Below are 22,080 nucleotides of genomic sequence, written 5' to 3'. Positions count from 1 at the left end.
TCTGAATGAAGAAGTTTCTCCTCATCTCAGTCCTAAATGGCCGACCCCTTATTCTGAGACTGTGACCCCTGGTTCTAGACTCCCCAGCCAGGGGGAAACATCCTCCCTGCATCTACCCTGTCAAGCCCTGTAAGAATTTTGTATGTTTCAATGAGATCACATCTCATTCTTCTAAACTCTAGAGAATATCGGCCTAGTCTGCTCAATCTCTCCTCATAGGACAATCCCCCCATCCCAGGAATCAGTCTGGTGAACCTTCGTTGCACTCCCTCTATGACAAGTATATCCTTCCTTAGGTAAGGAGACCAGAACTGTGCACACTACTCCAGGTGTGGTCTCACCAGGGCCCTGTATACTCAAATCCTCTTGTAATAAAAGCCAACATACCATTTGCTTTCTCAATTACTTGCTGTACCCGTATGTTAACTTTCAGTGATTGGTGTACAAGGGCACCCAGGTCCCTCTGAACACCAACATTTCCCAATCTCTCACCATTTAAAATATACTCTGCTTTTCTATTTTTCCTACCAAAGTGGATAACTTCACATTTCTCCACATTATATTCCATTTGCCATGTTCCTGCCCACTCACTTAGCCTGACTATATCCCCTTGAAGCCTCTTTGCATCCTCCTCACAACTTATATTCCCACCGAGCTTTGTATCATCAGCAAACTTGGATATATTACATGTGGTCCCCTCATCCAAATCATTGATATAGATTGTGAATAGCTGGGCCCCAGCACCGATCCTTGCGGTACCCCACTAGTTACAGTCTGCCAACCCGAAAATGACCCGTTTATTCCTACTCTCTGTTTTTGTCCATTAACCAATCCTCAATCCATGCTAGTATATTACCCACAACCCCATGAGCCATAATTTTGTTTAATAACCTCTTGTGTGGCACCTTAATGCCTTCTGAAAATCCAAATACACCACATCCACTGGTTCCCCCTTATCTATTCTACTAGTTACAACCTCAAAAAACTCAAACAGATTTGTCAAACAAGATTTCCCTTTCATAAATCCTTGTTGGCTCTGCCCAATCCTTTTATTATTTTCTAAGTGCTCTGTTACCACGTCCTTAATAATAGATTCCAGCATTTTCCCTACAACTGATGTCAGGCTAACTGGTCCGTTTTCTCTCTCCCTCCTTTCTTAAATAACGAAATTTCATTAGCTGTTTTCCAATCTGTGGGAACCGTTCTAGAATCTATGGAATTTTGGAAGATGACAACCAATGCATCCACTATCTCTATAGCCATCTCTTTAGAATCCTAGGATGTAGGCCATCGGGTCCAGGGGATTTATTGGCTGTCAGTCCCATTACTTTCTCCATTACTATTTTTCACTAATACTACAGGTAATTTCTTTCAGTTCCTCATTCTTGCTAAACCCTTGGTTCTCCACTATTCCCAGGAGGATTTTTGTGTCCTCTTCCAGAAAGCCGGACACAAAATATTTGTTTAATTTCTCTGCCATTTCCTTATTCCCGATTATAATTTCTCCTGTCTCAGCCTGTAAGGGACCTACATTTATTTTCACTAATCTTTTCCTTTTTATATACCTATAAAAGCTTTTACTGTCTATTCTTATGTCTCTCGCTAGTTTACTCCCATATTCTATTTTCCCTTTCTTGATCAATTTCTTGGTCCTCCTTTGCTGAATTCTGAGATCCTCCCAATCCTCAGGCTTACTGCTCTTGTTGGCAACAGTATAAGCCTCTTCCTTTGATCTAATACTACCTTTAACTTCTCAAAAGCAGGGAAGTCCTGAATAGTGACAGATTCGGAAAAGGGGAGGTGCAACGTGACCTGGGTGTCATGGTACATCAGTCATTGAAGTTTGGCATGCAGGTACAGCAGGCGGTGAAGAAGGCAAGTGGCATGTTGGCCTTCATAGCTAGAGGATTTGAGTATAGGAGCAGGGAGGTCTTACTGCAGCTGTACAGAGCCTTGGTGAGGCCACACCTGGAATATTGTGTTCAGTTTTGGTCTCCTAATCTGAGGAAGGACGTTCTTGCTATTGAGGGAGTACAGCGAAGGTTTAACAGATTGATTCATGGGGTGGCAGGACTGACATATGAGGAGAGACTGGATCAGCTGGGCTTGTATCTGATATGTCCTTACTAAACAGTATAAATGCACACGAGGCCCATACTTAAGAGAAGGTCACTCTGTGACCAGTTACCTTTATTACCAAGACCTCAAGTGATGAAGGTGGGTGGAGCTTCCCCTTTTATACCTGAAAGTCCAGGTTAGGAGTGTCTCCCACAAGTTTACCCTCTTGTGGTCAATGTTCTCAAGGTGTGCAACTTAGGTCAGTTTATACATGGGTTACAATGATAGTTGAATACATGACACCACCTCCCCCCCCCAAAGTCTTATTGAGATCACAGGTTAAGTCTCTCTGGTGGTTTACGCTCCCTTGTAGAGCGCCTGAGTTGGGGCTCCGGTTGTTGGGCGCTAGCCTGAGTGTTTGCTGTTTGCGGTGCCTCAGGCCTGTCCGGACTGCCCACAGTAACTGGGCTCTCCTCCACTTGGTTCCGGTGTTCAGTCACCTGTGGTGGAGTAAACTCTATGTCGTGTTCTTCCTCTGCTTCATCTATAGGGTTGCTGAACCTCCTTTTAGTTTCATCCACGTGTTTGCGGCAGATTTGTCCATTGGTAAGTTTAACTATCAAAACCCTAGTTCCCTCTTTGGCAATCACAGTGCCTGCGAGCCATTTCGGCCCTGCAGCGTAATTAAAGACAAAAACAGGGTCATTGACATTAATACATCGCGCCCTCGCATTCCTGTCATGGTAGTCACATTGTGACTGACGCCTTCTCTCAACAATTTCTTTCATAGTAGGGTGTATAAGGGATAACCGGGTTTTGAGCGTCCTTTTCATTAGCAGCTCTGCGGGTGGAACCCCTGTGAGCGAGTGTGGTCGGGATCTATTGGCCGACAGGAGGCGTGATAAGCGGCTTTGTAGGGAATCTCTTTGGATTCTGAGCATCCCCCGTTTGATTATCTGCGCTGCTCATTCCGCCTGGCCGTTTGAGGCCGGCTTGAATGGTGCCGTTCTGACATGGTTGATACCATTTCCTGCCATGAAGTACTTGTGAAGCACAGGCCATTGTCGCTGACCAAGACATCCGGTAGACCATGGGCGGCGAACATTGCCCGTAGACTTTCTACCATGGCAGAGGATGTGCTTGAATTTAAAATGGCACACTCAATCCATTTGGAGTAGGCGTCTACTACAACCAAAAACATTTTCCCCATGAAAGGACCTGCATAGTCCACATGGATGCGTGACCATAGCTTGGCGGGCCAGGACCAGGGGCTAAGTGGGGCTTCCCTGGGTACATTGCCCAGCTGAGCACACGTGTTGCACCTGCGAACACAAAGTTCCAGGTCTGCATCTATCCCTGGTCACCAAAAGTGTGAGCTGGCAATTGCCTTCATCATGTCAATGCCCGGGTGCTCATTGTGAAGTTCTCTGATGAACGCCTCTCTGCCCCTCTCGGGCATGACTACTCGGTTTCCCCACAGTAGGCAATTGGCCTGAATCGAGAGTTCATCCTTGCGCCTATGAAACGGTTTAAGTTCCTCAGGGCATGCCCCGTACGTGGCTGCCCAGTCCCCATTTAGGACACATTTCTTAACTAAAGACAGTAGCGGGTCTTTATTTGTCCAGACTTTAATCTGACGGGCTGTCACAGGTGAGCCTTCGCTAGTGGTAGCCTGCTGAGTGCATCGGCACAGTTTTCAGTGCCCGGTCTGTGCCGAATTGTGTAGTCATAGGCGGCTAACGTAAGTGTCTACCTCTGTAAGCGGGCCGATGCATTCGCATTTATGGCCTTGTTGTCGGCCGAAAGGGACATTAGGGGTTTGTGATCTGTTTCCAGCTCAGATTTCCTGCCAAACAGGTACTGGTGCATTTTTATTACTGCATATACACATGCTAGCGCTTCCTTTTCTACCATCCCGTAGCCCCTTTCTGCCTGGGACAGACTTCTGGAGGCATAAGCTACCGGCTGTAACTGACCATTGGCATTCACATGCTGCAACACACACCCGACACCAAAGGACGACGCTTCGCACGTTAGAACAAGTTTCTTACACGGGTCATATAACGTTAACTGTTTGTTGGAGCATATCAAGTTGCGTGCTCTATCAAAAGCCCTTTCCTGGCTGTCCCCCCAGACCCAATCACAATCTTTGCATAGGAGCACGTGTAGCGGCTCTAACAGCGTGCTCAATTTGGGAAGAAAGTTACCAAAATAGTTCAGGAGCCCCAGAAACGAACGCAGCTCCGTCATGTTACGGGGTCTGGGTGCTCTCTGGATCGCTTCCGTTTTGGACACAGTGGGTCTGATCCCGTCTGCTGCTACCCTCCTCCCCAGGAATTGTATCTCTGGAACTAAGAAGACTCACTCGCCTTTTCCAGTCGCAGCCCTACCCGATCCAACCTGCATAGCACCTCCTCCAGGTTGTGGAGGTGTTCTTCAGTATCACGACCCGTGATGAGGATGTCGTCTTGAAAAACCACCGTCTTTGGAATCAATTTGAGGAGGCTTTCCATATTTCGCTGAAAGATCACAGCGGCCGAACGAATCCCGAACGGACATCTGTTATACTCAAACAACCCCTTGTGTGTCGTGATGGTGGTCAGCTTCTTCGACTCACTCACCAGCTCCTGGGTCATGTAAGCTGAGGTCAGGTCCAATTTTGAAAAAAGTTTGCCACCGGATAGCGTCGCAAAGAGGTCCTCCGCTCTCGGTAGCGGGTACTGGTCTTGGAGTGACACCCGATTGATAGTGGCCTTGTAATCGCCACATATCCTGACCGACCCATCCGCCTTGAGCACGTGGCACGATCGGGCTCGCCCAGTCACTGAATTCGACTGGCGAGATGATGCCTTTCCTCAGCAGGCAGTCCAATTCGCATTCTATCTTTTCCCGCATCACGTATGACACCGCTCTGGCCTTGTGGTGTACTGGCCTGGCGTCCCGGTTTATGTGAATCACTACCTTGGTCCCCATGAAAGTGCCGATGCCGGGTTGAAATAATGAGTCAAATTTGTCCAGGACCTGTGAGCATGATACTCACTCCACAGAGGAAATTGCATTGACATCGCCCCATTTCCAGTTCATGACAGCAAACCAACTCCTCCCCAGTAGTGCGGGACCATCCCCCGGGACAATCCAGAGTGGCAACCTGTTCTCCGAATCTTTGTGGGTCACAACTACCGTGGCGCTGCCTAGCACCGGAATGATCTCCTTTGTATATGTCCGTAGCTCTGCGTCAATCAGCAATAATTTTGGCCTCCTGGCCTTGGACACCCACAACCTTTCGAACTGTTTGATACTCATCAGGGACTGGCTGGCCCCCGTGTCTAGCTCCATTAATACTGGGATGCCATTGAGGAGCACTTTCATCATTATCGGTGGCGTCCTGGTGTATGAACTGTATATGTGCTCCACATGAACTCGCTGAACTTCAGCTTCCAGCGATTTTACCCCAGTATTCATTTGGCCTCGTAGGGCTTACATCGGACCCGTCCTCCTCGTACATCAACCTGGCTGCAGGCTTCCTGCACATACGCACCAAGTGACTGCTGACGTTGCAGTTTCTGCAGGTATATTGCTGATACCTGCAAGCTCTGGCTGGGTGTTTGCCTCCACACTTCCAGCATGAGCTAGAGGCCCCATTGTTGGAAACAAAAGGTCCATTACCAGTTGATCGCCTCTGACTGTCTCTGTAACTGTCCTTAAGCGCACCATTAACAGGTGTTGATGGACTGATTACTGGCCGCATTGTCCATTGCGATGGCATGAATCGCCATTGTCTCTGTTGAATTGCCCCTCTGGGTTCAACTACATGCTGGGGTATGTCCGATTGCCCTTGTCTGCCTAGAGAACTGTGTGCCGCGTTAACAATGTTGACTCCCTGGTCGTTTGCCGCATTTGAGCCAAGATTTTTGTCATACATCATTCTGATCTCTTCCTCCCCTGAGATAAATGTCTGGGCTATAAGAGCCGCCGCTTCCAAGGTCAAGTCTTTGGTCTCAATCAGTTTCCTAAAAAATCCCAGCGTGCCCGATGCCCTCAATAAAAAAGTCTCGCAGCATCTCCGCTCTGCATGCATCTGGGAACTTACATAGGCTCACCAGTCACCGGAGATCTGCCACGAAGTCTGGAACGCTTTGCCCTTCTCGCCGCCGGTGCGTGTAAAACCGGTGTCTTGCCATGTGCATACTGCTCACCGGTTTAAAGTGTTCCCCGATCAACTTGCTGAGCTCTTCGAACGTCTTGTCCGCCGGCTTCTCTGGCGCTAGAAGGTCCTTCATCAGGGAGTACATCCTGGATCCACAAACCGCCAGGAGATGAGCCCTGCGTTTGTCGGCCGAATCCTGTCCCAACCATTCCTTAGTGTCAAAACGTTGCTGTAGTCTCTCAATAAAGTTGTCCCAATCATCACCAACACAGTACCTCTCTTCTGTGCTACCAGACTGATTCCCGGGATGGCGAGACTGACATCTCAAGAAAGACTGGATCAACTGGGCTTGTATTCACTGGAGTTCAGAAGAATGAGAGGGGATCTCATAGAAACGCTTAAAATTCTGACGGGTTTAGACAGGTTAGATGCAGGAAGAATGTTCCCAATGTTGGAGAAGTCCAGAACCAGGGATCACAGTCTAAGGATAAGGGGTAAGCCATTTAGGATCGAGATGAGGAGAAATTTCTTCACCCAGAGAGTGGTGAATCTGTGGAATTCTCTACCACAGAAAGTTGTTGAGGCCAATTCACTAAATATATTCAAAAAGGAGTTAGATGTAGTCCTTACTACTAGGGGGATCAAGGGGTATGGCAAGAAAGCAGGAATGGGATACTGAAGTTTCATGTTCAGCCATGAACTCATTGAATGGTGGTGCAGGCTCGAAGGGCCGAATGGCCTATTCCTGCACCTATTTTTCTAGTGCCCATGCTCGCGTGGTTTAAATCCCAGTTTCTCATCGCCAATGCTATGCCCTTCCTATACAGTATAAATGCACACAAGGTCCATACTTGAAAGAAGGTCACTTTGTGACCAGTTACCTTTATTACCAAGACCGCAAGTGATGAAGGTGGGTGGAGCTTCTCCTTTTATACCTGAAAGTCCAGGTTAGGAGTGTCTCCCACAAGTTCACCCCCTTGTGGTCAATGTTCTCAAGGTGTACAACTTAGGTCAGCTTATACATGGGTTACAATGATAGTTGAATACATGACAGTATCCATTGCAGTTTAGAAGAATGAGAGGGGATCTCATAGAAACATATAAAATTCTTACGGGATTGGGCAGGTTAGAGGCAGGAAGAATGTTCCCGTTGGTGGGGAGTTCCAGAAGTCATTTAGGACCAAGATGAGGAGAAATTTCTTCACTCAGAGAGTGGTTAACCTGTTGAGGCCAGTTCGTTAGATATATTCAAAGGGGAGTTAGATATGGCCCTTACGGCCAAAGGGATCAAGGGGTATGGAGAGAAAGCAGGAAAGGGGTACTGAGGGAATGATCAGCCATGATCTTATTGAATGGTGGTGCAAGCTCGAAGGGCCGAATGGCCGACTCCTGCACCTATTTTAGGTTGAACAGGTTGGGCCTATACTCATTGGAGTTTAGAAGAATGAGAGGTGATCTTATTGAAACATATAAGATTCTGAGGGGGCTTGACAGGGTGGATGCAGAGAGGATATTTCCCCTCGTGGGGGGTATCTAGAACTGGGGGCATAGTTTCAGAATAAGAGGTCGCCCATTTAAAACGGATGTGAGGAGGAATTTCTTCTCTCAGAGGGTCATGGTTCTTTGGAATTCTCTACCCCAGAGAGCTGTGGAGGCTGGGTCATCGAGTCGGAGATAGACAGATTTTTGAACAATAAGGGAGTCAAGGGTTATGGGGAGCGGGCAGGGAAGTGGAGTTGAGGCTAAGATCAGATCAGCCATGATCTTATTGAATGGCGGAGCAGGCTCGAGGGGCCGAATGGCCGACTCCTGCTCCTGTTTCTTATGTTCTTATGAGACAATAATGTCCAGCGTTAGCGTGGAATGAAATGCCATTGAGCCCATCAACAATGGTCCATTGTCAGACCAATACAATCTGTTGTCCATAGACTCTGATCAACCCATTAATCTCCTGAAGGAGGTTCTACCAAGTTTCCAATTACCTTTCCCGACTGTGAATCAAGTAACATTAGAGACTATCTATCCAACCATTCACTTGTGTGTGTGTGTGTGTGTGTGTGTGTTTATGTGAGCGAGTGTGTGTGTGCGTGTGTGTGCACATTGCATGAGCATAGGATCGTGCTTGTATGTGATGGCCTCTGTGGTGGAATAGCCTCCCACGCCCCAATATCTAGGCTTACACACAAAGAAGGGCCATTGTAGAGGTGCCAGTGAGACTGTACCCCAGCACACCCCACGGGGAGCAACAGTTGGCAATCAGGTTTGTTTGCGACCGATAGTTCTCAGTCCCTCTCTTTCAGGGAGATATCTGTACACTGACTGGTGTCTCTCAGGCCCTCTCTCTCAGGGAGATATCTGTACACTGACTGGTGTCTCTCAGTCCCTCTCTCTCAGGGAGATATCTGTACACTGACTGGCGTCTCTCAGGCCCTCTCCCTCAGGGAGATATCTGTACACTGACTGGTGTCTCTCAGGCCCTCTCTCTCAGGGAGATATCTGTACACTGACTGGTGTCTCTCAGGGAGATATCTGTACACTGACTGGTGTCTCTCAGGGAGATATCTGTACACTGACTGGTGTCTCTCAGGGAGATATCTGTACACTGACTGGTGTCTCTCAGGGAGATATCTGTACACTGACTGGTGTCTCTCAGGGAGATATCTATACATTGACTGGTGTCTCTCAGTCCCTCTCTCTCTGGGCGATATCTGTACATTGACTAGGGTCTCTCAGTTCCTCTCTCTCTGGGAGATATCTGTACACTGACTGGTGTCTCTCAGGGAGATATCTGTACACTGACTGGTGTCTCTCAGGGAGATATCTGTACACTGACTGGTATCTCTCAGGCCCTCTCTCTCAGGGAGATATCTGTACACTGACTGGTGTCTCTCAGGGAGATATCTGTACACTGACTGGTGTCTCTCAGGGAGATATCTATACATTGACTGGTGTCTCTCAGTCCCTCTCTCTCTGGGCGATATCTGTACACTGACTGGTGTCTCTCAGTCCCTCTCCCTCAGGGAGATATCTGTACATTGACTGGTGTCTCTCAGTCCCTCTCTCCGAGAGATGTCTGTACACTGACTGGGACCACTCAGTCTCTCCCTTTGAAGGTATCTGACCCTTTCACAATTGCAAGTGAAATAAATTCCTATTTGCCAATCAATTGCACTCCATGAACAAATGGTTCAGACTCTACAAGCCCACAATGGTCTTATTTCAGCAGCACAGTTTTTTGAAGTTTTTTTTATTTGTTCACGGGGTGTGGGCATCACTGGCAAGGCCGGCATTTATTTCTCATCCCTAATTGCCCCTTGAGAAGGTGGTGGTGAGCCGCCTTTTTGAGCCGCTGCAGTCCGTGTGGTGAAGGTGCTCCCACATTGCTGACTTTGTCGTAGTTGTTTGGTACAACGGAGAGTCTCGCTGGGCCATTTCAGAGGGCAGTTAAGAGTCAATCACATTGCTGTGGGTCTGGAGTCACATATCGGCCAGACCGGGTAAAGGCGGCAGATTTCCTTCCCTGAAGGACATTAATGAACCCGATGGGTTTTTCTGACAATTCAATAGTTTCATAGTCACCATTACTGATACTAGCTTTTTACTCCAGATTTATTTAATTAACTTAATTTAAATTCCCCAGCTGCCATGGTGGGATTTGAACTTATATCTCCAGATCATTAACCCAGATCTGTGGATTATTAGTTCAGTAACATAACCACTATGCTACCATACCCTTCTAACACTCAGACAGGAGTCGGTTACAAACATGAATGAGTTCAGTGTAGATAACACACAAGCTGGAGTGTGTTAAATACAATATATATAATTTTATTTTCTCGTTCACAGGATGTGGGCGTCGCTGGCAAGGCCGGCATTTATTGCCCATCCCTAATTGTCCCTTGAGAAGGTGGTGGTGAGCCGCCTTCTTGAACCGCTGCAGTCCATGTGGTGAAGGTGCTCCCACAGTGTTGCAAAGGGCCACATTGAGGGGTTGAGATCACATTCAAACTGCAAAGAGTAAAACTCATGGCAACTTGTAATAACTCTAGCCCAAGGAAGTGTGTCTATGGGTGGGGGGGGGGGGTGTGGAATGGGCCCTCATTGTGCCGGCCCTTCGGATAGAAAACAGGGACAAGAACGGAACCAATTTCAAGGCACAACGTCCCGTGTCATATCTGCGCCTGCTTTGTGGACGCCGCCATATTGGTAAAGACGGTTTCTAAGCGGCCACCTAAAACAGGTGCTAGGCCCCCTTGCATATTTTAATGAAGGGGCCTAAGGCCTGTTTAAAAAGAAAAGAAAGATTTGCATTTATATAGCACCTTTATATAGGGCCTGATGGTCTGTATCCCAGAGTACTTAAGGAAGTGGCCCTAGAAATAGTGGATGCATTGGTGATCATTTTCCAACAGTCTATCGATTCTGGATCAATTCCTATGGACTGGAGGGTAGCTAATGTAACGCCACTTTTTTAAAAAGGAGGGAGAGAGAAAACGGGTAATTATAGACTGGTTAGCCTGAGATCAGTAGTGGGGAAAATGTTGGAATCAATCATTAAAGATGAGATAGCAGCGCATTTGGAAAGCAGTGACAGGATCGGTCCAAGTCAGCATGGATTTATGAAAGAGAAATCATGCTTGACAAATCTTCCAGAATTTTTTGAGGATGTAACTAGTAGAGTGGACAAGGGAGAACCAGTGGATGTGGTATATTTGGACTTTCAAAAAGCTTTTGACAAGGTCCCATACAAGAGATTGGTGTTCAAAATTAAAGCACATGGTATTGGGGGTAATGTACTGACGTGGATAGTGAACTGGTTGGCAGACAGGAAGCAGAGAGTCGGGATAAACGGATCCTTTTCAGAATGGTAGGCAGTGACTGGTGGGTTGCCACAGGGCTCAGTGCTGGGACCCCAGCTATTTCCAATATACATCAATGATTTAGATGAAGGAATTGAGAGTAATATCTCCAAGTTTGCAGATGACACTAAGCTGGGTGGCGGTGTGAGCTGTGAGGAGCTAAGAGGCTGCAGGGTGATTTGGACAGGTTAGGTGAGTGGGCAAATGCATGGCAGATAATGTGGATAAATGTGAAGTTATCCACTTTGGTGGAAAAGACACGAAGGCAGAATATTATCTGAATGGCGGCAGATTAGGAAAAGGGGAGGTGCAACAAGACCTTGCTGTCATGGTACATCAGTCATTGAAGGTTGGCATGCAGGTACAGCAGGCGGTGAAGAAAGCAAATGGCATGTTGGCCTTCATAGCTAGAGGATTTGAGTATAGGAGCAGGGAGGTCTTGCTGCAGTTGTACAGGCCTTACCTGGAATATTGTGTTCAGTTTTGGTCTACTAATCTGAGGAAGGACATTCTTGCTATTGAGGGAGTGCAGTGAACGTTTGCTAGACAGATTCCTGGGATGGCGGGACTGACATATGAAGAGAGACTGGATCGACTGGGCCTGTATTCACTGGAGTTTAGAAGGATGAGAGGGGATCTCAGAACCATATAAAATTTTGACGGGATTGGACAGGTTAGATGCGGGAAGAATGTTCCCGATGTTGGGGAAGTCCAGAACTAGAAGATACAGTCTTAGGATAAGGGGTAAGCCATTTAAGACTGAGATGAGGAGAAACTTCTTCACTCAGAGAGTTGTTAACCTGTGGAATTCTCTTCCGCAGAAAGTTGTTGATGCCAGTTCGTTGGATATATTCAAGAGGGAGTTAGATATGGCCCTTACGGCTAAAGGGATCAAGGGGTATGGAGAGAAAGCAGGAAAGGGGTACTGAGGTGAATGATCAGCCATGAACGCATTGAATGGTGGTGCAGGCTCAAAGGGCCGAATGGCCTACTCCTGCACCTATTTTCTATGTTCATGACTACCGGACATCTCAAAGCGCTTTACAGCCAATGAAGTACTTTTGGAGTGTAGTCACTGTTGTGATGTGGGAAATGTAGCAGCCAATTGGAGCACAGCAAGCTCCCACAAACAGCAATGTGATAATAACCAGATAATCTGTTTTTGTGATGTGGATTGAGGGATAAATATGGCCCCAGGACACCGGGGATAACTCCTCTATTGTTCTTCGAAATAGTGGCCATGGGATCTTTTACATCCACCTGAAGAGAGCAGATGGAGCCTTAGTTTAACGTTTCATCTGAAAGTCAGCACCTCCGGCAGTGCAGCACTGCACTGGGAGTGTCAGCCTAGATTTGTTTTGTGCTCAAGTCCCTGGAGTGGGACTTGAACCCACAACCTTCTGACTCAGAGGCGAGAGTGCTGCCCACTGAGCCACGGCTGACACTTGCATAGGTTAATGAAGGGTCTAAGCCCCTGTTTAAGGACCCCTCTTGGCAGATTGAAAAAGAAAAGACTTGCATTTGTATAGCGCCTTTCACGACCTCAGGACATCCCAAAGCACTTCACAGCCAATGACGATTGGGCGCCGCTGAGGGGAGCAGGCCTACTCCGCTCAGGCTTTCCAACTTCACCTGTAACCTAGGCAATGGTTCTTAAAGGTACCACTGGAGCCTTACGCCAAAGAGTAAGGGCGAGAAATTGAATGGCATGGCGCCAGCCGTTAGCGCCCGAGAGAGGCGCTAACAGGGCACTAAGCGCTGTTAGCGCCTCCCGAGAACGTGACTGGAGGTTGGCCAGCGGCGCTAACTGTTGGTGCTATGCACTCTAGCGCCACCCACTGGGTGGAGCCAATGTGCGTGCAACGCCCCGGGTAGCCCGCAGTCGGGAACTTCGACGGGTCCTCCTGCCTTAGTGCCGGGCGGTAATCACGCCAGTGAAGGCAGACGTGCCAGAAACTCCCGGGGCGATACTGGAGCGGAGAAAGTGAGGTTTTTTTTTGTCATTGACATTGTCTTTATGTAGGCTTCTGTATCTTTTGTTTAAAAATGGTAAAATCGTCTCCCGTGCATTTATTTCGGTTCTTCGGCTGGTCCCTGTTAGGCGCTCGGATGCCGGCTTCTTTGCGCCCGAACGTCATCAGCGCTCCTGCACTTGCGCCCCGCGATTCAGCTTTCGGGGCCCTAAGAGGAGTGTGGAATGCCTCATCAGCGGCAGGCCGGGGCCATGAAAGGAGCGGCGAGCGGCGGCCATGGGCAGCGTGGCGGCGTACCTCGGCAAGGTACAGCGCGAGCTGCTGCAGGAGGGCGACGGCAGCGAAGAGGGCCGTCATCAAGGTCCAGGTCTGTGATTGGAGCGCGGGCAGGTACAGCAGGAGCGGCGAGGTCGAGGGGGGGGGGGTCGAAGGAGCGGCGAGAGATCGTGGAGGGACGTGATCGGGGCCCAGGAGAGGCGCGAGTTCGGGGCCCAGGAGAGGCGAGGGCCCAGGGGGCAGCACGGGCCCAGCCCACACTGTGCGATATTGTGTGCGCGCACTAGGCCCGTGCAGCAGAGCTGGTCTCCAGTTGTCCTGGTTCAACCCTTGCCACTGGACCAAGACCTGGCTCTGTCAAGCCCCGTGTGGTGGCTGGTGTGCAACGGCCACCCCACGTTAAAACAATCCACCCACAGGCATCTTCCACCCTTCAGGATGTAGTTCGGGATCCGGAATATTAGGTCCTTCATCGAAACAGCTGTAAACTGGCGTGGAAGCGTGTGATCCTCGATTTGAGGGACTGCCTCTGATGATGAGGGAATGCCTTCTTGAGCTCCACTCCCCTCTTACGGCGCTCAGAAATCAGGCCGTAAACCTCGGCCGCCACTAAAGTTAGGAACTAAGCAGTGTTACCGCCTCAAAACCCGTGGACAATCAATTTTGTCTTTTCTTAAACTTATTTTAATGCGGAAATTAAGGGTTGCTCCTCCAGGCTCCACAGCGCTATGGTGGGCTGCTGCCATGTATGTTCGGGGTCCCAGCCTTTCCTCCTCCCTCGTCGCCTGTGAACATTTTCTGGATGAGCTGAGCGGGTTTTTCCAATTTTTTTTGTTCCGCAGCCAGAGGCACTTTTTGCTCCGGTTGCGCTGAGCGGCCGGGAACTTCTCCTGTGCACAAGTGCACTTCTGAATCCCGCATGCAGAGGTTGGGAGAAGACATGCTGACCAGGCCTGGCCCAGCGTTTGGTGGCCGAGGGGTAAAGCAATTAGCCATCACCCCGACCTTCCTCCTGAAGTAGTGAGGCCTGGACTAAAAGGCATTGGAACTGATCCACTCCAATATTACAGTGCCTGCGTTATTATCAGAAGCACACAAGATACAGGAGCAGGAGTCGGCCATTCGGCCCCTCGAGCATGCTCCGCCATTCTTCTACCGCTGATCTTCTACCTCGACTCCACTATCTCGTCCGACCCCCATATCCTTCGATTCCCTTCGTGTCCAAAAATCTATCGATCTCAGTCTTGAATATGCTCAACGACTGAGCCTCCACAGCCCTCTGGGGCAGAGAATTCCAAAGATACACCACCCTCTGAGTGAAGAAATTTCTCCTCATCTCAGTCCTAAAGGTTTAGAGTGTATTTGAGGGGAAATTTCTTCACCCAGAGGGTGGTGGGGGTCTGGAACTCACTGCCTGAAAGGATGGCAGAGGCAGAAACCCTCATCACATTTAAAAAGTCCCTGGATGTGCACTTGAAGTGCCGTAACCTACAGGGCTACGGACCTAGAGCTGGAAAGTGGGATTAGGCCGGGTAGCTCTTGGTCGGCCGATGATGGGCCGAAATGGCCTCCTTCCGTGCTGTAAATTTCTGTGATTCTAGAAATGATCGACCCCTTATCCTGAGACTGTGCCCCCTGGTTCTCGACTCTCCAACCAGAGGGAACAGCCTCTCAGCATCTACCCTGTCAATCCCTCTAAGAATTTTATACTCTCATTCTTCTAAACTCCAGAGAGTGTAGGCCCATTCTACTCAGTCTCTCCTCGTAAGACAACCCTCTCAATCCCAGGGAATCAGTCGAGTGAACTTTCGTTGCACTACTTCCAAGGCAAGCTGAGCTACAGATAATGTGTAATGAATCGCTCTTGTATAGAATTAGGACACCGAATCCCATGTAATTAAGTAGAAATACATTTTTTCCATCATGGTAAAGCAGTGGGCCTGGCAAATGTGGGCTGCTGTTATTTCGATTGTGAGCTTTTTAAGCAGCTTTTGAGAGGTTCTAGCTCGGTATGGGCCCGATCAACGCAAAGCATTCGACGTGTCCGTGTGGCTCAGTGGGTAGCACTCTCGCCTGAGTGAGTGGGTGCGTGTCCCTCCCGGGTTTTCGATGCAAGCTGACACTTCAGTCCTAATACTGAGGGACTGCCGTCCTTCGGATGAAGCAAAGACAGAACTTGCCTTTATATAGCGCCTTTCAGGATGTCCCACAGCGCTTCACATCATAGTGATGTTGGGGAAGTCCAGAACCAGGGGTCACAGTCTAAGCATAAGGGGTAAGCCATTTAGGACCGAGATGAGGAGAAACTTCTTCACCCAGAGAGTTGTTAACCTGTGGAATTCTCTACCACAGAAAGTTGTTGAGGCCAGTTCGTTACATATATTCAAAAGGGAGTTAGATGTGGCCCTCACGGCTAAAGGGATCAAGGGGTATGGAGAGAAAGTAGGAAAGGGGTACTGAGGTGAATGATCAGCCATGATCATATTGAATGGTGGTGCAGGCTCGAAAGGCCGATTGGCCTACTCCTGCACCCGTTTTCTATGTTTTCTATGTTTTCACAACAAGTCAATTACTTCTATAATGCAGGTAGTTCTGCTGGAAATTTGCGCACAGCAAGCTCCCACAAGCAGCAATTACATCATCACCAGATCATCTGTTTTGGTGACGTTGGTTGAAGGACACTGGGGAGAACTCCCCATGTCTTCTTCCAAATCGTGGTCGTGGGACCTTTTACGTCCACCTGAGAGACGGATTCTCGGTTTAACGTCTCATCCGAAAGACGGCACCTCCCACAGTGCAGTCACGGGGCTGATTTTAATCAATGAGCGTGCAGGTACATCAACCTGCAGCACGGATTTCCGATAATGATGGGCTCTGTGAATTGGCTCTCACTGGCTATCTCATCCGGTGGGTGAACTGTGTGATTATTGGAGGGAACAGTAGAACCTGTATATGTAAATTTAGGATGTAATTATTTCTTCTTCATGTAAGGTGCAATAGAGCTATTAATAGAAACATAGAAACATAGAAAATAGGTGCAGGAGTAGGCCATTCGGCCCTTCGAGCCTGCACCGCCATTCAATGAGTTCATAGCTGAACATGCAACTTCAGTACCCCATTCCTGCTTTCTCGCCATACCCCTTGATCCCCCTAGTAGTAAGGACTACATTTAACTCCTTTTTGAATATATTTAGTGAATTGGCCTCAACAACTTTCTGTGGTAGAGAATTCCACAGGTTCACCACTCTCTGGGTGAAGAAGTTTCTCCTCATCTCGGTTCTAAATGGCTTACCCCTTATCCTTAGACTGTGACCCCTGGTTCTGGACTTCCCCAACATTGGGAACATTCTTCCTGCATCTAACCTGTCTAAACCCGTCAGAATTTTAAACGTTTCTATGAGATCCCCTCTCATTCTTCTGAACTCCAGTGAATACAAGCCCAGTTGATGCAGTCTTTCTTGATATGTCAGTCCCGCCATCCCGGGAATCAGTCTGGTGAACCTTCGCTGCACTCCCTCAATAGCAAGAATGTCCTTCCTCAAGTTCGGAGACCAAAACTGTACACAATACTCCAGGTGTGGCCTCACCAAGACCCTGTACAACTGTAGCAACACCTCCCTGCCCCTGTACTCAAATAGCCTCGCTATGAAGGCCAACATGCCATTTGCGTTCTTAACCGCCTGCTGTACCTGCATGCCTACCTTCAATGACCCAACCTAATAACTCTTCTTTACACTGTGTTCGAGGGGGTCCGCGGAATTTTTATAACACGGGAGGGGAAGCCTCGGAAGCAAAGATTCTGAAAACCTCTAGGACCGAAATTGTCCCTTTTAATAGCCCCGGTTCGTGCCTCTTGTGGGGGGGGTGGGGGGGATGCTAATGTGCACAATGAAGGGTTCGCCCGGGTGAGGGGGGTAATTGCGTTTCCCGGGAAATTACCCCGGAGTTTCGGGAGGGGGGAGGGCGATGTGCCGGGAGTGCCCCTCCCAGGACGCGGAACGCCGGAGGCAGCGTCCGCAGCCTTGGAAAGGCGCGCGTGCCCAATTCCGCATCGGGGGTGGGACCTGCGGGCCGGGCAATAAAAGTCCCAGCCCCTGATCGGGCCGCGGGGCAATTTCAGCCCCCCCTATGTTATAGGGAGAAGGCCCTGTGTATATTACATAGAACATAGAAACATAGAAACGTACACCGCAGAAGGAGGCCATTTCGGCCCATCGTGTCCTAGCCGGCTGGCAAAGAGCCGCACGGCCCTCGGTCAGCAGCCCCGAAGGTTACATATAAACCTATGAACAATGACGGAAAGGCAAAGAGCACCCAGCCCAACCAGTCCGCCCCACACAACTGCGACACCCCTTGCACCGAAACATTCTACACTCCACCCCAACCGGAGCCACGTGATCCCCTGGGAGAGGCCAAAACCAGATCAACACCCAGGCCATTTCAGGGATAAAACAAAAATCTGGGAAAATTCCTCTCCAACCCATCCAGGCGATCGAAACTAGTCCAGGAGATCACCCAGGCCGTATTCGATTCCCTGCAGTACTGACCATCGTATCTGCACCAGCCAACAAGAGGTTATCCAGGGAACAAGAGACCTTGTGTATACTGTAGGGAGCAGTAGAGGCTGTATATTTTTATTTAGAGTGAGACCTTGAAGGTATTGCAAGATGACAGCAGTCAGTCGGAGGCTGTGGAGTTAGCCGGAGGATCCGAGATGGTATGTGGTCATGTCAGAAGCAGTGGATGTGTTTAATTGGCCAATTTTATGTTAACAAGAGCATCATAAGAACATAAGAACATAAGAAATAGGAGCAGGAGTAGGCCATATGGCCCCTCGAGCCTGCTCTGCCATTCAATAAGATCATGGCTGATCTGATCATGGACTCAGCTCCACTTCCCTGCCCACTCCCCATAACCCCTCATCCCCCTATTTTTTAAGAAACTGTCTATTTCTGTCTTAAACTTATTCAATGTCCCAGCTTCCACAGCTCTCTGAGGCAGCGAATTCCACAGATTTACAACCCTCTGAGAGAAGAAATTTCTCCTCATTTCAGTTTTAAATGGGCGGCCCCTTATTCTAAGATCATGCCCTCTAGTTCTAGTCTCCCCCATCAGTGGAAGCATCCTCTCTGCATCCACCTTGTCAAGCCCCCTCATAATCTTATATGTTTCGATAAGATCATCTCTCATTCTTCTGAATTCCAATGAGTAGAGGCCCAACCTACTCAACCTTTCCTCATAAGTCAACCCCCTCATCCCCAGAATCTGTTGATATTTCGATGAGATTGGGAATGTTTGTAATTACTGTTTGCACTGAGTGTTGTTCACTTAATTGTTTAAAGTTCGATAAATGTGGCTATTTTATTCGTTCCTGGGATGTGGGCAAGGCCGGCATTTATTGCCCATCCCTAACTGCCCCTTGAGAAGGTGGTGGTGAGCCGCCTTCTTGAACCGCTGCAGTCCGTGTGGTGAAGGTGCTCCCACAGTGCTGACTTTGTCGTAGCGGTTTGGTACAACGGTGTGTCTCGCTGGACTATTTCAGAGGGGCAGTTCAGAGTCAACCACATTGCTGTGGGTCTGGAGTCACATACAGGCCAGACCAGGTAAGGGCGGCAGATTTCCTTCCCGAAAGGGACATTAGTGAACCTGTTAGGTTTTTCCAACAACCGGCAGTTTCATGGTCACCATAACTGATACTAGCTTTTAATTCCAGATTTATTTAACTAAATTTAAATTCCTCGACTGCCGTGGTAGGATGTGAACTCATGTCTCTGGATTACTAGTCCAGTAACATAACCATGATGCTACCGTGTCCCTATATAAGCCGATAGTGGTCTGTTTTCCCAACTGCCGAAGACCTGGCGGTATATAACATATTCCAGCAAGCCGGAAGACAATGGCAAGGATTCTCTGTTTGAACCCTGGGTCTCACCATATTTACCCGGAGTTTGGACCAGTAATGGTGCACTTTGGTTCATAAGGGACATGAGGTCCGCTGATGGTAGTGGCCCATGACCACTCAACTCGAGGAGAATATGTAACGTTAAAAACACTGACATATGTAACAACTCATTTTAAATGGGATCTTGCGTGGGACGCCTCTTGTCTTCAGTGGAGTCCTTGCTGTTGAAGATACATTGCTGGTGTCCAGGCTTATGTGGCACTGCTTGTCAGGTCCTGATTGGGGTGTCGCAACTGTGGGAGAACAGAAGATAGCGAAGCATATTGCCTGTATCTTTTATCTGCATTTCAACGCACTCCTGGCCGGCCTCCCACATTCTACCCGACATAAACTTGAGGTCAGCCAAAACTCGGCTGCCCCGTGTCCTAACTTGCACCGAGTCCCGCTCATCCATCGCCCCCCGCGCTCGCCGACCAACATTGGCTCTCGGTTGAGCAACGCCTCGATTTCAAAATTCTCATCCTTGTTTTCAAATCCCTGCATGGCCCTCGCCCCCTCCCTATCTCTGTAATCTCCTCCAGCCCCACAACCCCCCGAGATGTCTGCGCTCCTCTAATTCTGCCCTCTTGAGCATCCCTGATTATAATCGCTCAACTATCGGTGGCCGTGCCTTCTGTTGCCCGGGCCCCAAGCTCTGGAACTCCATCCCTAAACCTCTCCGCCTCTCTACCTCTCTGACCTCCTTTAAGACGCTCCTTAAAACCTACCTCTGTGACCAAGCTTTTGGTCACCTGTACTAATTTCTACTTATACGGCTCGGTGTCAAATTTTTATCGCATAATACTCCTGTGAAGCACCTTGGGACGTTTCACTACGTTAAAGGCGCTATATAAATTCAAGTTGTTGTCGCTTCTTTGACAGAAATGGACATTATGTGTAGCTTGGTGAGGATCTTCAGGACTGAGATCGATAGATTTTTGGACATTAAGGGATATGGGGATAGTGCAGGAAAGTGGAGTTGAGGTAGAAGATCAGCCATGATCTCATTGAATGGTTGAGCAGGCTCAAGGGGCCGAATGGCCGACTCCTGCTCCTAATTCTTATGTTCGTATGATCTGGGTGGTATCCCTCTGGTCCTATGTCTCTATTTGTGGGTTCTTGAGGATGAGACCCATTGAAGGTATGGCAGGCAGGTGCCTTTGGACCTCAGGAGATCAACAAGGCCCCATCCTAAATCTATTACTTGAGGGGCTAATGGGTGCCGAGGGACCACGACTACTGATGGTATCCATAAGCTGCGTATTTCAGTGAGGAAGCCGAGGACAAGAGGGGAGCAGTGAGAAGGTGAGCTGCACGCTGCTCTCAGAGTCCTGGCCGGGCAAGCCTCCGGCAACCAGAAGTGGAGATCGGACACCTGGGTCCGATCGGAGCAAGTGCCGCAGGAACAGAGTCCCAATTTATTGTAGCCTGCGACACTTGAGGTAACCGTGCCCTGCATAAACCACTCTAAACAGTCATTTCTACAACAACGACAACTTTTATTTATATAGCGCCTTTAATGTAGTGTAACGTCCCATGGCGCCTCACAGGAGTATTATGAGATTTTAAAAATTTGACACCGAGCCGCATAAGTAGAAATTAGGCCAAAAGCTTGGTCAAAGAGGTAGGTTTTAAGCAGCATCTTGAAAGAGGAAAGAGAGGTAGAGAGGCAGGAGAGGTTTAGGGAGGGAGTTCCAGAGCTTGGGGGCCCAGGCAACAGAAGGCATGGCCACCGATGGTGGAGCGATTATAATCAGGGATGCTCAGGGGGGCAGAATTAGAGGAGCGCAGACACCTCGGGGGGGGTTGTGGGGCTGGAGGAGATTACAGAGATAGGGAGGGGCGAGGGCCATGGAGGGATTTGAAAATAAGGATGAGAATTTTGTATTCGAGGCGTTGCTTAACCGGGAGCCAATGTAGGTCAGCGAGCACAGTGGGGGTGATGGGTTCTAGACTCTAATTAGCAGGGACTGCATATAGTGTAGATTGGTAGACATATCTTATATATATTCATATGTATATCTCCCCTGTGTCTTGGCACAATAGTTACCCCTCCACCAACATGACTAACACAGATGAGGGAGTGCAGCACTGTCGGAGGTGCCATCTTTCGGATGAGATGTCTGCTCTCTCAGAGGGTTGTATGAGATCCCAGGGTACTAATTCGAGGAAGAGCAGGGGAGTTATCCCCGGTGTCCTGGGGCCAATATTTATCCCTCAATCAACTTCACTAAAACAGATTATCTGGGCGATTGTCACATTGCTGTTTGTGGGAGCTTGCTGTCTGCAAAAATGGCTGCCCCGTTTCCCACATTACAACAGTGACTACACTCCAAAAAGTACTTCATTGGCTGTGAAGCGCTGTGAGGGCGGTCCTGAGGTTGTGAAAGGCGCTATATAAATGCCATCGCGAATGGCGGGAACATTAAGACTTGTAAAATTCTTTCCCTTTTCTGTTAACCTTTTCCCTTGTTTCCCTTGGCAGATGAGGAGGATGAAGAAGAGTATAAAGATGGCTCCCTGTGCGGCTACTGTGCCTTCTGTGAGGTGAGAGGCTCCGCGGCAGTTGTGTTGAAGACTATTGCTGGACGTGATTCCTGTACCGGAGCGAGACGCGTCTGCTGGTCATAGCAGACACGCAAACAGGAGTCAATTCTCGAACTGAGCGCCTGGGTATACAGCTAGCAGTGTGGATGGTCAGTCTGTTCTACAAACTGCCCATTGCTCACTTAACCGATAAGGGATTCATTCATTCATAGGCAGTCCCTCAGAATCGAGGAAGACTTGCATCCACTCTTAAAAATGAGTCCTTAGGTGGCTGAATAG

General features: G+C 48.8%; 1 protein-coding gene across 1 annotated transcript in view; it reads left to right on the top strand.

Annotated features, from left to right (window-relative positions):
- Nucleotides 1-22,080, top strand: part of LOC139230017 (sarcoplasmic reticulum histidine-rich calcium-binding protein) — a 36,424-nt gene that overhangs the window by 3,605 nt on the left and 10,739 nt on the right. The window contains exon 2 of the mRNA XM_070861741.1: nt 21,740-21,801. Coding sequence (XP_070717842.1) covers nt 21,740-21,801 — 62 coding nt within the window. The remainder of the gene's footprint in view (nt 1-21,739; nt 21,802-22,080) is intronic.

This window comes from Pristiophorus japonicus, chromosome 19 (genome assembly GCF_044704955.1).
Source record: "Pristiophorus japonicus isolate sPriJap1 chromosome 19, sPriJap1.hap1, whole genome shotgun sequence".
Classification (NCBI taxonomy): Eukaryota; Metazoa; Chordata; class Chondrichthyes; family Pristiophoridae; genus Pristiophorus; species Pristiophorus japonicus.
The sequence above is the reverse complement of the archived record's forward strand: the minus strand, read 5'-3'. Positions and strand labels throughout refer to the sequence as shown.